Consider the following 14761-nt stretch of genomic DNA (forward strand, 5'->3'; position numbering starts at 1 on the left):
TATGGCCTGTATCATTCTTGGCAGTTCTGAAGAAAATGGTTTTCTACTGTCAATTTATAACTCAACACGAATGTTGCATAGAATTTTGCTTTTTTTTTTTTTTTTTTTACACAAGCCAACTTTGTAAAAAAAAAAGGCATAAAAGTAAGGAAGTGTTTTGAAAAAGCCTTAAATGAGAACAAAGTCACTTAAAGAAAGACTTAAATCTATGAAGAGGCTTGATAAAAACTAAGACGTGTGCACAACAGGTAACCCTGCTTCCCGAAGTTTCAGAAGAGACACTGAATATTGTGATGTTTAGAATAACTAGCCTACTCCAAACTGCCTCTCACAGTAATCCAAACTACTGTCAATAAAAAATAAGAACAGAAATTCCTTCCTGAGCTTAAGCACAGGATTAAAAATGAGGAAAAAAAAACAAAAATACCCCGTTTCCCACAAATAAAACATCATTTTAAACATCTCTTACTGCACCCAGTTAAAGGTTAACTGAGCCATTTTCTAGGATATCAAGTCCATTTAAAGCCCTAGCCCTGCAACTGGATTTTCTTTGCAGGCACATGCTCCATCTGCATGGATTCAGTTGGGGGATTAGGTACCAAAATTCACAGTAGTAGCAGGTAAAGTCAGTGCTGGGAAGCAGAATTGTCAAGACTACTGGAAAAATTCACCTCTCTCAAACTCATCATCAGCATGCTATGTGATTCCATACACATTTATCCCGTTTTTACAGTACCAAGAACTGGATTAGAAACATGGACTGAGTAAGCCTTGGTATTTCATTCAGTGAAATAATGAAATAAGAGTTCGTAAGGTTAAAACAGTAACAACACCAAGTTCTTCCCCCACCCCCATCATTAAAATATTTAAATTTTTCTTTTAAAATATTTTTCTTTAAAAACAAAAAAAGTCATCAGCACTTAAAAGTTGTAACAGGAGCAGATTCAAGACCAGCTCAGTAAGACAAAGTACAGTTATGTTACAGAAAGTCATGAGGTATAATAAAACCATCCTCTCAAGCTGAGTCACAGAAGCATGAACTTGTCTGTTACTTTAAACCCACAAGCTCTTAAAAAAGTGTTTGTAATAAGTTTTCTTTCTGTACATTGAAAAACCAGCATATTCCTGTAATTTATTAATGACAGCATTTATTATAGTTGAAAAGCTTTCCCCCCCGCCACTGCATGGATAAAACAGCTCTTCAGTGATTTATTAGCTGCAGATTGATATGAACCTGAAATGTTCTCTCATTTCCTTTTTTTTCTGTTGTCACATTTAAACAAATTCTAGTTATCTCTTACAAACAATATTCACAGCAACTTAAGATATTCCAAGAGATGACTTTAGCCCTGTTTCTTTAAATAAAACCCCGTCATATACAGCACTAATTTAATCAAACACAATTAGTACAAAATAAGGCATTGCTTTAAAAGTCAGCACCAAAAGATAGCTGGAAAGGCTCGTACAAACCCATACTGAGGAGTGGTGTTTTTGCTGAGGTACAGCTGATGGTGTGGTGATGGTGGTGTAAGCTTTTGCTGCCATCAAAAGGAAAGTGCAATTCTTTGGGAGGTGTTCTTTTTTCCAAAACAGAAGTACCAAGCTGAACGCTGATAGTGTAGGTGTGTGCGTTCAGAGAGAAGGAGAAAGAAAACCAGGTTCACAGCTCTGCCAAAACTCAAAAGCATGGCCCAGCTAAACTTAAAAGTACCTTCCCTCCTTGGTTTCCAGACCTGAATACTGCTAAAATCCTGTTATTTTTTTTTTAATTTAAAAGAAAAATCACAAATGTTTTCACCAGAGTAGCACTGGAACTGTTACAGAGCTGAGTTTTAAGTAACCCATTTATACGTCTGGGTTGATTGTAACGAAAGCTCTGAACTAAACTTAAAGTTTTTAGAAAACAGCTGTAACATTTCATGGCAAGAATTTGCAACTGACAGTCCGATCAAACCCTTTCCAGGGGTGCAGCTCACCTCTGTGTACAGGGCTCACCAAAGGTCCTTCAGAGCTGTAGGACTTCACGGGGCATGGACCTTTTGCACTGACTTCCATGGAGGAGGAGAACTCCCTCTCCTCAGTGTAAATACATCAGTGTAGTAGAACTGTAGAATCAACAAGGTTGGAAAAGACCTTTAAGATCATCAAGTCCAACCTTTCCCCTAGGACTGCCAATGCCGCTGAAGTCAACTGAATTGGTTACATGGATGTAAGTGGAAGAGAGTCAGGCCTTAACTAGCAAAGAGCAACCTGATTTGTCACTTGTGGTAGGACAGATTGTTACACAGTGTTGGAAAAAACCTGGTATATATATTTTTATATATTCCTATTTATATATATATCTTTATAAACACACAATGAAAGAGAGCCAAGGTCTCAGACTGGCAAGGAGAGCAGCGCTTCGTTTCCTTTTTTTTCCTTTTCTCTTTTTTTATATTTATTCAAACTTCCCTGTTTTGCAGCTTTGCCTTTATTGAATATTATTACCAAGGCAAATGATATTGTTATAGCACCAGAACTCTACGAAGCTTAGTTTAATCTGCAAAGCTGTTTGGTAAAAGTCCAGCCCTCACCTAAATGTGTTTGGTCAGAAGCAGCATAGGCAAACATTTCCTCTCCCCTCTCCTTCCGGACAGTACATGGCACAAAGCTGTTTGCTTCATAACTGTGAAGTTCCCCCCTCCCACCCCTTCAACTTTTAGTAATGATTACTTTTAACATCTTCAGTATCTTAGGCATGAGAGTTTACAGCAACTAAATAGGAAAAAAAAAAGTAATTAGTGCAGTTCTCACCATTGTCAAAAGAAAAACAATACAAACGTTGCTTGGGTTGCCTGCACCCAGGTTCAAGACTGATTCCAAGTGTCTTGTTGTTCTTGCAGCTCTAATACTGAGATCCCAGCCCAGGAACATGTTCTTTTCAATGAGACTGTGAGCAGGGTTCTTGGTAAGTGGAAGAGTGATAGTGGGAACCACCTCTTTCCGTCTGAGGAAAATCACAACGTTGACTCCAGAGACGAATCGAGGATGTCATCCTGATGGCTGTTGCTGTTGGAGTCACTGTCGTAACTCTGAGGACTCGAGTAGTTGGCTGCTTCTTGCAGTCTCATTAGCATGTTCATCTGCAAAGGCACAGGTCATCACTGTTACCTGTATTCTGAGGTAGACAGAATACCAACTCCATATAAAATCCCCAGTGGCATCCACTTTGCCAGTGGGTAACAAAGGAAAGGAAGAAACAAGCAGCGTAATTGATAATGAGACTCTGATGAGAGATATTAACTGTAAATTGTGTTACAGCAGCATGCAAGTTAGTCATAAAAAGAATGCTTTTCCAGTGAAGATGGAAATGAGAAGATTGAAGGGGTCACTTGACAGCTGTACTTGACAAGCATCCTTCCCCTCTCTTCCCTCTGACCCATGGAAATACAGACAGATAGATCAAATGAAGGAAATCTAAACATCCTAATACCTAGCTCAATGTCTGCATATGTATATATGAGCTGGTAAACACTGGAACACACATTTCTATACTCCCAACTGCCCACAAAAATTAACAGCTCAAGAGAACAGCTTCAGGGTGTCCAGCTGGCACAGCAGCTTCAATAACCATTTCCCATTGGAAGAAAATGTGCATCCAGTGTTACCTTCAACCTCAATTTATACTTTCTGTACAATTACACGTTAACGTTTTTCTACGTTTTTGTGTGGTATTTCTAATTCATAAATTAGTTCTTGTATTCCTTGAAAATCTCAGTTTTCATTTGGTGTCAAGAATACAGCTCTCAAAGCCATATGAAGTAAAGCAACAAGCCTATTTTGTGATTGCAGCAAAACAGGCTAAATGAAAAGGATTCACTGTAATTTAATTCCACAGGGTAGGAATTAAGTGTATTACACTCATCTTCAGTCACTCCTCAAAAAATGAGTCCTCAAAGTATCCTCTGATACTTTTCACATAACTGAATGTGAAAAACTTCTTCCTCCATTTCTTGCAAAACTGAACTGGCTTTCCATGCAAATTCATTCCGAGAGTTCACTTGATGACCTCTCTAGAAACATTGCCTTATCATGCTAAAGCTTTTAATCACTCCTCAGTTGTCCTTTACTTTCTTATTCCTGTTTCTAATCCCTAAAAACAAGGGAAACAAAGCAGTTCTGCTGTTTCAGAAACGAAAGCTTACCAAAGGATCTCCCTCAGCATCGCTCACTGGAACTTGTTTGCTCGTTGAGCCTTCACGTGACATTGAGTAGCCATCAAAGCCCACATCTTCAGGTCGCAGCTGTAGCAGAGGAGGCCACTCATGGTGCTGTGGGGTGGCTGCCCAGGGGTAGGTGTCCATCACCCATTTGGCAGGATCCTCCCAGGGTGCTCTCCTCCCATACAACTGGGAAAGCATAAAACCACACAGAACATTCCTATTAGTCAACCATTTAATTCAGTTCCTTCCTAACCAAAATTAACATGCCTGGAGAAAGCTCAGGGAAGACCTTGTAACAGTCTTCCAATACCTAAAGGAGGCCTACAAGAAATCTGGAGAGGGACTTTTTACAAGGGCATGTAGTGACAGAACAACGGAGAATGGCTTTAAACTAGAACAGGTTAGATTTAGATTAGATCTTGGGAAGAGATTCTTCCCTGTGAGGGTGCTGAGGCGCTGGCACAGGGTGCCCAGAGAAGCTGTGGCTGCCCCATCCCTGGCAGTGTTCAAGGCCAGGCTGGACGGGGCTTGGAGCAACCTGGTCTAGTGGAAGGTGTCCCTGCCCGTGGCCGGTGGCTGGAACTGGATGAGCTTTAAGGTCTCTTCCAACCCAAACCACTCTGTGATTCTATGATTCCTGGAATGCAGAAAACACTCGTGAGCAGGGATGAACAAGTTACCCTAATGAAATACAAAGCAATTTTTAATGGCAACTGATCTGGAGGCATCTGACCACCTCCTGTGAGACTGAAGTGCCCTTCTCTTGGCACCAGTTGGAAGAAAGGGAGACCTGAAAACAACATCACTTAATAAAGTTAATTTAAATGAAATCAATATACAAAGAGGCCATCAACACTGACATCTGGATCACACCAGCAGCTGCCTTATGTGCATTTGCTGTCATTGGGAAACTGCCTTCAGTGGAATGTGTAAGAGGAAACGTGAGACCTGTCATCAGGCAATAATGATGGATGTCACAGCAAAAGGTTTTCAAGTCAGCAGAATTCCTTTGCACTCAACCAACAAAAAGCAACAGCAGGATTTGTCTGTGATTATGTTCCTATTTCAAGAAAGCAAGCTCTGTTCCAAAACCTTTTTCTGTATTGAACAGTGTTATTGAATCCCAACATATTCCTCCCCTTGTTATATTCAGTCTGCCTTAACTAGATAATACACTCACTTTAATGCCACAAGACTCTCTAAAGCATAAATACAGCTTCAAGTGTCTTTAAAAATGCTTAATTCTGCTTTATAAATTTCAGCCTAAACATCCTTCAGCAACTGCAGCTGGTCACTGGCATTTTGTCACTAGAATGACAACACGCAAGGGGGAAAACTGGAGCTCTTACCAAGAAATTCATCAACTTGCTGACAGACCTAAGAGTATCTCACTTTCCTCATCACTATTTCTTCTTGGGTTTTTTTGTGGTTTCATTTTTTGCATGCCTGAAGTCTTAAATTGCTCTAAATACCATCTTCTGCTTTACTCTGAAGCAGCACTCAGCCCAAGCAGAGTGCCCAGCAGATGGTGCTAAGCAATTTTTAACAGCCTCTTTCACAGCCCGAATACTCTTCATCCTTCAGCTGCACTGTATTATTTTCCCAGAATAACATCATCAAGCTGTGGTAAACCAGATCTTCTATTTTAATTTTGCTTTTGAATTTACAGCACATGTCAGTTGCTAAGTGAAGAGGATTTTATGTTTTTCAGGTCTTTGCTATGCAGGTCTGTGTGGATCCTGGCTCACTTATGACAATTAGCTAGTGAATAAAATTCCCATTTCAGTTTATCAAATCATCAGGTATCTTTAGCAGACCAGAAACTGACAAACTCACTGCTCCCTTCCACAGCAGCCAGTTCTGTCCATCCCCTTCATGTGCACATTTTCTAGGGAGCAATTAAGGGGGCAAGGATCAAACAGGTTGCTTCACAAAGCACCAAAGAGGAATGACTGGAGTATGAGTGATGGTGGCAGGAGGCTACAGGGACTTTGTTCCTCTTTTTGCTGGCGCTGCACTCCATATTGATACACCAAGCAGATGGAACTTGGGTTTTATCTAACCCTCTAATTTTCAGATCCCTGTTTTGAAGAATAAAAAAGCTCAGCTCCAATGGGAGCAATTACTCTAAGGATCCATTTGGCTTGCTCGTCTTTGACCCAGAATAGTTCCCTAACTGAGAAACAGAGATATAAAATTAGTTCCATTTAGATTCACTCGGATCAGAGTAAAATCAGCAGTTCACCCTTCCTTTCTGGCATGCAACTTCATGAGAGAAGAGGTGTTCTCAGAGGAGCCATTGTGGGTGTAAGGAGGACAGAAAATAGCCCAAAATGAAACACACATTTGTAGCATTAGCTTGTTAAGCAGCACAACTCTGTTCACTCTTCAAATACTGAAGCCTTATTCTTATCCATCAACTAAACAAAAGGGAAGTTATTTAAATAGAAATGAATTAGTGAAATTTGGGGAAATTGGACTGAAGCAGATAAAGAATCTGAAGCACAACATGAGAAACTGAAATCCTTACACCTGCAATGCAAGCCATTCAAATAACCTAAGGAAAGAAGCAGATATCAGGCAAAATGATAGCTTTAGCAAGCAAAAAGATGGTTTTATTACTTTTGTTCTATAGTTCTGTTACTAATCTATTTTTGTGTTCCACCCACACTTACTGATCAGCAATGTGAGACCTACAAGCAGCCCAAGCACCACTGTCAGTATCAGTTTTCTCCATTTCAGGAGGAAACAGAATCACATGCGCTCCTTTCTCTTGATTTAGGTGAAAAAGATTACTGGCTCCCATTAACTTCCTTTATAAGAAGTTTTATGTAACAGTTCTGTTCTACTTCTAACACAGTTCCTCTCAGTGTTTTGCACTGTTGGACCTATCACTTTCCTCATGTCTCAGAGTCTACAACAATCATCCCAAAGAAAATGAGGTCAACAGGCACTTGACAGATTTCACATGGCAACAGCAGTTTGCCCGAATTTTAACCCAAGCTTGTTGAAGAACTCATGTATTTCACAGATCTGTAAGAAGCCATTAGTAAAAGCTCTTCATGGTGAGGCATCCTGAAAAACACTGCAGTGGTGAGCCCTAAGCAATAGCAGAATGGAGAGAACTATTCTTCACAAACATGAAGGAACCATTCTGCAACACAACTCTTTCTCCATGGAGCCTGTACTTGGAGGTATTCCATGTTTCAGAAACACTTCAGAGACCTATGTGATGTAGAACCTACAATTTCTGCAAGTAAAGTTTTGTAACCGTTAATTATTCTTACCAATAACAAGCCATGTCTTACTTACAAGTGGATTTTTCTCATCAAAACTTTCCGAACATCCACAAGGCTTTTTTCCCCCCGCAGGACTAAAGCAGAGGACCAGAGATCAACTAAAATTTTAGCTGCTTCTTGAATAAACTGAATAGTTTGAGTTTCTCATCTCTTTCACTGAACAATGCTTCCTGTATCTTAATGATACGTATTGCTCTTTCCTGAACCTTTTCCACATTTTTATCTTTCTAATAAATCTTTTTACATGGAGAAGTACCTTCTTCTCTTCCTACCTGTATCAGATGTAATTATGCCATTAGCCCTCTTACCAAAACACAAGCTCCCCATGCATTGCCATGATTTCCCATTCTCTATCCACCTTTGGCCCTTTTCCAACCTTCTAGACTCTGTGATCCACCTTTTCATTTCTGTATGTGTGATCTCATGTTTAGCTTTCATGCATGCAATGCCCAGGATTTATTGATATTTCATGATGCTATCATCAAAACTGTATTTTAAATTATGTGCTGTATTCTGCGAAAAGAGGACCGAGGAATAAAAAAGCCCTTTTTTTTCCATAGTTGCATGGCAAGTCCACAGGAATACTCTGTTGAACCCTCCCGAATCCAGAAAGCTTTATAGTTCTGTAGATGCTAAGAATTGCATGGCAATGCTTAAAGCTATCCAAACTGCTAGAGTAAGAACCAGTTACTAAGTACATGCAACCAGTGATGATTTCACTATGGCCTCTGAAAGAATTATAAATGAATCCTGTAGACTGAGAAGTAATCAAACCATCACAGACACTGATCCTGTCACTCATTAATACATTTCTTTCCATATACAGCTTTGTTCCTTATCAGTTGAAAGTTTGATTTACAAAGGAAAATTGTGCATAACTAAGTTAATGACCACAAGTATTTTTCAGAGGCACAGAAGAATTTGAAGGTGTGCTTCTGGAACAGATGACTGAAAGATATTTCAGTGTCTAACTCCTCCCACTGAAAATGTCAGTAGTTTGGCATCTGAACACTTCTCAGAAAATCTAATTTGGACTTTTAGTGCTTCCACTGAATATTTCAAAATTATTTGAAGAGAATAATTCTGCCTGAAATTAATGACAATTTAGGTTACCTTTTCAAAGACATGCAGGTATTCAGTGTGCAAAGTTATACCTACAGAAAGTGTTGCCATTATTCAGTTTTGTCTGATGCTGTGTTGCCTTTTCAATAGATACCATTCAAGACCTATGATTTTCCACTTTTGCCTGCTCACCTGCAGCCCTTCTCTAACTGCCTCCAGAAGGTATGGGATGATGGAGTAGTTCCACAAGTCAGTAAACCAAACTCTAGAACCATCTACATCTATCGGACAGGAGAGGAAGAGCCGTGGACCTGGAGAGGAAAATTCAGATTATTACACCCAAATTCCAATCATGATATGCATCAAAAACCGGATCAAACAATTACTTCCAGTTCTCTGGAGAAAGAAGCCAAGGATGAGAGAACGTAAGTAGCTAGCTGGTGAATTGCTCTTAGTGAGAGACCAAAAATCCTCTGAATCAACTTGAAAAACTACAGGCTTCAAGGTGAAAACAACCAGATTTCCTAACACAGTTTGTAGCCAGGACTAAGAAGTATGTTCCTTTTATTTAGAAAAAAAAAAAAGTTTAAAAAGATTTTGTATGATTTGCCTTAGAGTACACTGCCATCTGAAAGTAGGGTTTTAAAGAAACCTTTTTAACCTGATCTAGAACAAAGAAATGTACACAGATATACCCCGTATACAAGGAAATAAAATACGTCTATTCACATATACCTGGGCATACAGACACAGCACTTACCAATAGTAACATCAGAGGAGCTGTGAGCCTCCAAGAATTTGTTCAGATGTTGCCAGACCTTGGGAATCCAGTCAATAATTTTAACCAGCTCAGTATTTCTCATCCTGCCACTGATCTCGGTTTCAATCAGTTTTCTTCTCAAGAAACGGCCCAGAAAGCCTTTCACTGGCTCAGTGTGGTTAGCACATAGCACCCATCTAGGGCAGAACAGCAGAGATGTCCATTGGTTCTCTTTCATGCTACTGAATCTAACTATTCTGGATTACATTTCTCTCATTTCTAGACTATTATCATGATCAAAATGGGTTATCCCAGGCATATATGTTTCTTAGCCAACGTTAGTTTGGGATGATGAGCTCTAGCTGCAACAACTTGCACTGTGCATTGTTTCAGCTTATTTCTCATTCGGTTTGCCTAAATATTGTCTTATTTAAAATCTGTTAGAAGATCAAATATCTTAACAATCCTCTGGAAGTATTATGAACTGCAGTTACTTCAGTAACAGCATCATAACAAAGCTGCACATGTCAGGGCAGCAACTAGTAGTGAATGGTATTTCTCCCTCAGTTTGCTATTTCAGCTGATAAGAGCAATTTCAGATGACTCAGTAGCCGTTACTCCTTTGCCAGCCCACAAACATAAATGAGAAACATGAATAAACCGTACCTGAAATTATGGTGAAGTTGGAGATTAGGTGTTGAGGAGGTGGCTTGGTTCATTGTGCCAATAATATATGGACTATTAAAAAAAACAAAACAAAAAAAATCAAGCAAATCAGACTTCTTTTGAAAAACAATAATCAAAAAAGGGTTACTCGAGTCTCTTCTGTTAATTGTCTTTAATGTTAATTGCAACCAAATAATTTACTGAGAATCTGAGTTCCGAAATCTTCAAATTCTCAAAGCAGAACAGAAATCTCAATTCACATCATGCAGTAGGTCTTCAATACTAAAGCCCCATTTTTTAGAGAAATATCCTGCTTTGAGATATTACCCAAAACATATTACTCAAACCCTTTACTACTATTTTATTACTGATTTTAGAAGAACTGATCATTTAATAAAGCATAAAACCTCTGGATTGCTGTCCATAATACAGACAGTCCACCCATCTCAGTCCACTTGACCAAATTCATCTAGATACTGGGTTTGTAATCACATTTTGCAACAGCAGTGGTCTTACTGCACTACTGAAACGTGGAATGTGTTCTGAGAGTATTTCATTACCATTTGTGGTACTTGCAGTTTAGAAGTCCGTTAAAGATCTCTCCTAGGGAGCTAACATGATGCAAATTATCCAAAATGATTACAAGAGGCATATCCACAGCGTTGTTTTCACTGTTACACTGGTCTGCTAGGTTGGACAGGTACTGGCGGAGTTCCTGCAGAGAATATATAAAGAAAAGGGAAAAGGGAAAAGGGAAAAGGGAAAAGGGAAAAGGGAAAAGGGAAAAGGGAAAAGAGAAAAGAAAAAAGAAAAAAGAAAAAAGAAAAAAGAAAAAAGAAAAAAGAAAAAAGGAAAAAGGAAAGGTTTTCTTCATATTCCTTGAAAATCCGGTTAGGATAAATAAGCTACTACCTTCGTAATGAAATCTAAAGCAAAAGAGCCTGACATCTTACAAATGCACACATTTTCCATGAGAAAACAAAAGAATATGGTTTTACTTCTCCTTTCTAAGTTATGCTGAAGATTCAAAGAGTATGTGTGAGATAAGGGCTTAAGTGGGGGGCGGGGGGGTAAAATTTTGTAATTTGGTATGTGTTTTTTCATTCATGCTGTCCTAATCTGACACTCAGAGATCTGAAATGTATTTTTCTTTCTTTTCAGGAACTTGCTCAACTCTCTCTACAAAAGCATTTATTTCGTAGCACATCTCAATTTTTACCAGTCGCCTACAACCACAGTTTCAACCATTCCTCTTCTCCAGAGGAAAATATGCCTAAGGCCATTAAATATACAGTTTGTTTTTTTCTCTAATGTAGACATTCACTGGAGGAATATTCAGCAAACCCATCAACACATCAAAAAGCAGAGACATGCCTTACCAGTGCAGGAATGTGTCTGGACAACAGTCACTCCAAACCCAGCATATGCAGATTACAACTGCTGATACTTGCAGTTGCAGAAACTCTTGACAGCCTAGAGTTGCATTTAAGGATGTTTGGAAGAATGCCCACATGCAACAGGGATTGCTTAAGTTTCTGGGAATTTTACGCAGTGTTTAACTTCCTGGGCAATTCTTAATCTCCTAAACACTTGAAAAACCATGACACCTTTAGGTGTTTAGATATACACTTGGAAGCCTACTATTTCAGACCCATAATCAGGTGAATCTGCAGTTCTGGAACCTTCAGTATTTTTCCAATCAGGATTAACATAATGCTTTAAAAAGAGAAGTTTTAAATCAGATTTGGATGAATTAGTGACAGAGGAGGCTCTCGTTTTTCATTAATCATGCAAGGATGATTTCTGTGTCCTCACCTTACTGGATTTATGGTCCACATTGAAGGTTGCAATAATGCCATCAGTCAACTCCCTGCCCTCTCTAAGGACCATATACTCAGACAGACGGTTTGCTAGGTATGTTTTACCAGTGCCACTGGGACCAGATAAGATAATTCGTCTGTGTTCCATCAGGAGAGAGACGTAACGCTGCAGTATAGGCTTTGGGATCAGTGATTCAAACACTAGACCGTCCAAACTGTTCTCGCAGATACCTGCAACAGGAAAAGATTCTTCATTTAGAAGGATTCACTGTTTTTAGCCAAATTGCCCCAGTTTTTAAAAGTTGTTTTCTTTTTTAACCAAGTAGTTATAATGATGGAAAGCAATCAAGATTAGTTGAAATCTGCTCCATCCCTGGCAGTGTTCAAGGTCAGGTTGGATGGGGCTTGGAGCAACCTGGTCGAGCGGAAGGTGTTCTTCCCATGGCAGGGTTGGAACTGGATGAGCTTTAAGGTACCTTCCAACCAAACCATTCTATAATTCTATGAAATAAATAGGTAGTCAAACCAGAGAACTGGAAAATGTGATTCTGTGACTGTACCAACATTGTATGTTGCAAATAGTAGCAGAAACCCCCAAAATCACGCTTAGAAACAGCAGATTTAGATCTGACTTGACCAAGCTGTTTTTCACTTCAGAGATAAATCCCTTCCCAACTCTGGTATCCCTCACGTTGAGAGGAGCACATATAAAGCTGCAAAAATAAAGGCAGAAGTGACCTGTGGGCTTAGCCTGCGTCCTCCTTCAGCTTTCTGTTCTAGGGTGTCTAAGGCCATATGAAAGCTGCCATACTAAATGATTCCAGGCCACACATATCACACACAAACCATCCATTTTACAGTACTTTGCCTTGTACGGTATGAATTCATCCAGAATTTACCTGTTTACTTTTGAATCACTAGACAAAAAACCCAGCTATCATCAACTCCCCCTGCTTTCCCAAATGCTTGTAATTAAAACTCCTTTTCTGTATGCTGATAGTTATCTCTTCTAACATAAAACTCCTACTGATAAGCATTTATGCGATGTCAGCAGTCACTTTAGGCAGAATTGGCTCAGGAAAAACACACTGTGCTTCAAAATAAACAGCAGGAAGGGAAATTGGCAGATAACACACAGAAATGTTTGCACCTCAATGGTTACTTGGTATATTAAGCATTTATACAGGCAGCTTTGTATCTCACAGGTATATGTAAGTGATTTTTCATAAATTGATTAAATACATTTCTGTTTTACTGAAAACTGCTATCACTTGTACTTCAAAGTACAAGTCAAGCCAATGCAAGTTAAATATAAAATCAGATTGCAGCTTTACAGATATGGCTAGACCTTAAGCAATATTTCACTTGGGTTTTACTATTGGACAGTGTATTCCAAGTAAGCAGAATACCCTGGGTTCACATCAGGCCTCAGTAAATTGAGGTATTTCATGGCTTATTTTGTCTTCCTGCCCACCGATTTGCTACCCATGGTAACTGATTTTTTACACTAATATTAAAAAATCAAATTACCCTCAGCCAGCTTTCAAAGTTGAGCTGCAGAGTGTTTGGCAGTGCTCTCAAACACTCATCTGTATGCAGACCTACGTTTGAGATTTCACTGGTGTAACAAAATGCAGCAGGTTGAGGGTTTTTCCCCTCAAACCTAGTTTCATCGTTTAGTTTTCATATAAAAAGGGTTCCCTGAGAAACCAGATGAGAAATTATATGAGAAATATAAGAATTAAATTCTTAGCAGTATGATGTAATAAGAATTCTGAAAACCATACATTTTGAAAATAATCCAGATTTTAAGGTATCGTGAGAATTCTGGGATCCCTCCTTATTGGTGCCTAAGGAAGGATTCTTCAGCAAGACCAATCAAGCAAGTTAAATCCAAATGTTTTTCTACTCTGCATGAAGGAAGTAACACCTACAGCTCTCACAAAGAGGTAATGAAATTCTGAGGCTTTATTCATTTGGAAGGTACTTTGCTGCTCAAACAACTCTACCTCATATCCCTTGTGGTATGAGATCTTCTCTAGGACAACTCCAGGCATGAGTTCAAGATATGTGGAGAAAACTGCTGTGTGTGTAATTTTTCCTACTGTCACAGGTTGAAAATTGGCTGAATTTATAGACTTTGCGTACTCTAAGTGCTGTCTTCATTAAATGAAAATAAAATAAAAGGCAGTAAATAAAAGGCAGGGATGGAAAAAATAAACACAAGAAAAAGTTTCTACTCCTCCAAAAGTTTCTTGACACAGCAATCTTTGATAAAACTGTAATTAATGAGAGCTACAATAGGCAGGTCAAGTGCAATTACCTTTGATGGTAACTGAAATAGTGTTGTTTTCTCCAACTAGATAACCACAGGGCAGCAGCTCAGGTGTCTCTGCAGTGTTAGTGCGTTTGATTTCTCCGATGCTGTAGCCCAGAACACTGTCTGAATTCAGCCCCAGCTGGCTCATAGGATCCACATGAATGATATACTCCTAGGGTGAAAAAGGGACACAGAAAGTTAGGCAGCACTGAAGGCCAACTTCGCTCTATGCTAGAATAGCCATCATCACAGCAAGTTCAATATTGCTTGGCACCGTCAGAATCTAATAGGAGAATTCAGACACTCAGCAAATTGTACTCTCTAACCTTAAACAAGCGTCGTACAACCCCATCCAGAACATCCCATTTGGTCTTGCCACTGACTCCAATGCAGCCTATGAGGAAGGTGCGAGGCCTCAAATCCTAAATGCACAGAAATGTGAAGTTAAGAAATAAATCCTAACTGTATCAGACAAGTCTGTTTAATATTATTAGAATAGCTTTTCTTTTTTATTGTGGTGCATCTTTACCACTCTCTATGGTGAATTCTAAACGCTATATGAAATCCTTCTTTTCTTCTAAACATCTCCTACAGTGTTGAAGTCACAAATTTAAAGGATACTTATTCAGTAC

At 39.1% G+C, this 14761-nt stretch overlaps 1 protein-coding gene across 1 annotated transcript in view; it reads right to left on the reverse strand.

Annotated features, from left to right (window-relative positions):
- Window positions 1-2695: 2695 nt before the first annotated feature.
- NAV2 (neuron navigator 2) overlaps window positions 2696-14761 on the reverse strand; it is a gene marked incomplete at its 5' end in the record, with an annotated part of 37583 nt that continues 25517 nt past the window's right edge. Inside the window, 9 exons of the mRNA XM_010015821.1 lie at window positions 2696-3122; window positions 4185-4388; window positions 8756-8874; window positions 9324-9520; window positions 9990-10061; window positions 10550-10704; window positions 11805-12040; window positions 14133-14301; window positions 14456-14551. Of these exons, the coding sequence (XP_010014123.1) occupies window positions 2997-3122; window positions 4185-4388; window positions 8756-8874; window positions 9324-9520; window positions 9990-10061; window positions 10550-10704; window positions 11805-12040; window positions 14133-14301; window positions 14456-14551 (1374 nt within the window). The remainder of the gene's footprint in view (window positions 3123-4184; window positions 4389-8755; window positions 8875-9323; window positions 9521-9989; window positions 10062-10549; window positions 10705-11804; window positions 12041-14132; window positions 14302-14455; window positions 14552-14761) is intronic.

Source organism: Nestor notabilis, unplaced genomic scaffold (assembly GCF_000696875.1).
Source record: "Nestor notabilis isolate BGI_N333 unplaced genomic scaffold, ASM69687v1 scaffold2926, whole genome shotgun sequence".
Lineage (NCBI taxonomy): Eukaryota > Metazoa > Chordata > Aves > Psittaciformes > Psittacidae > Nestor > Nestor notabilis.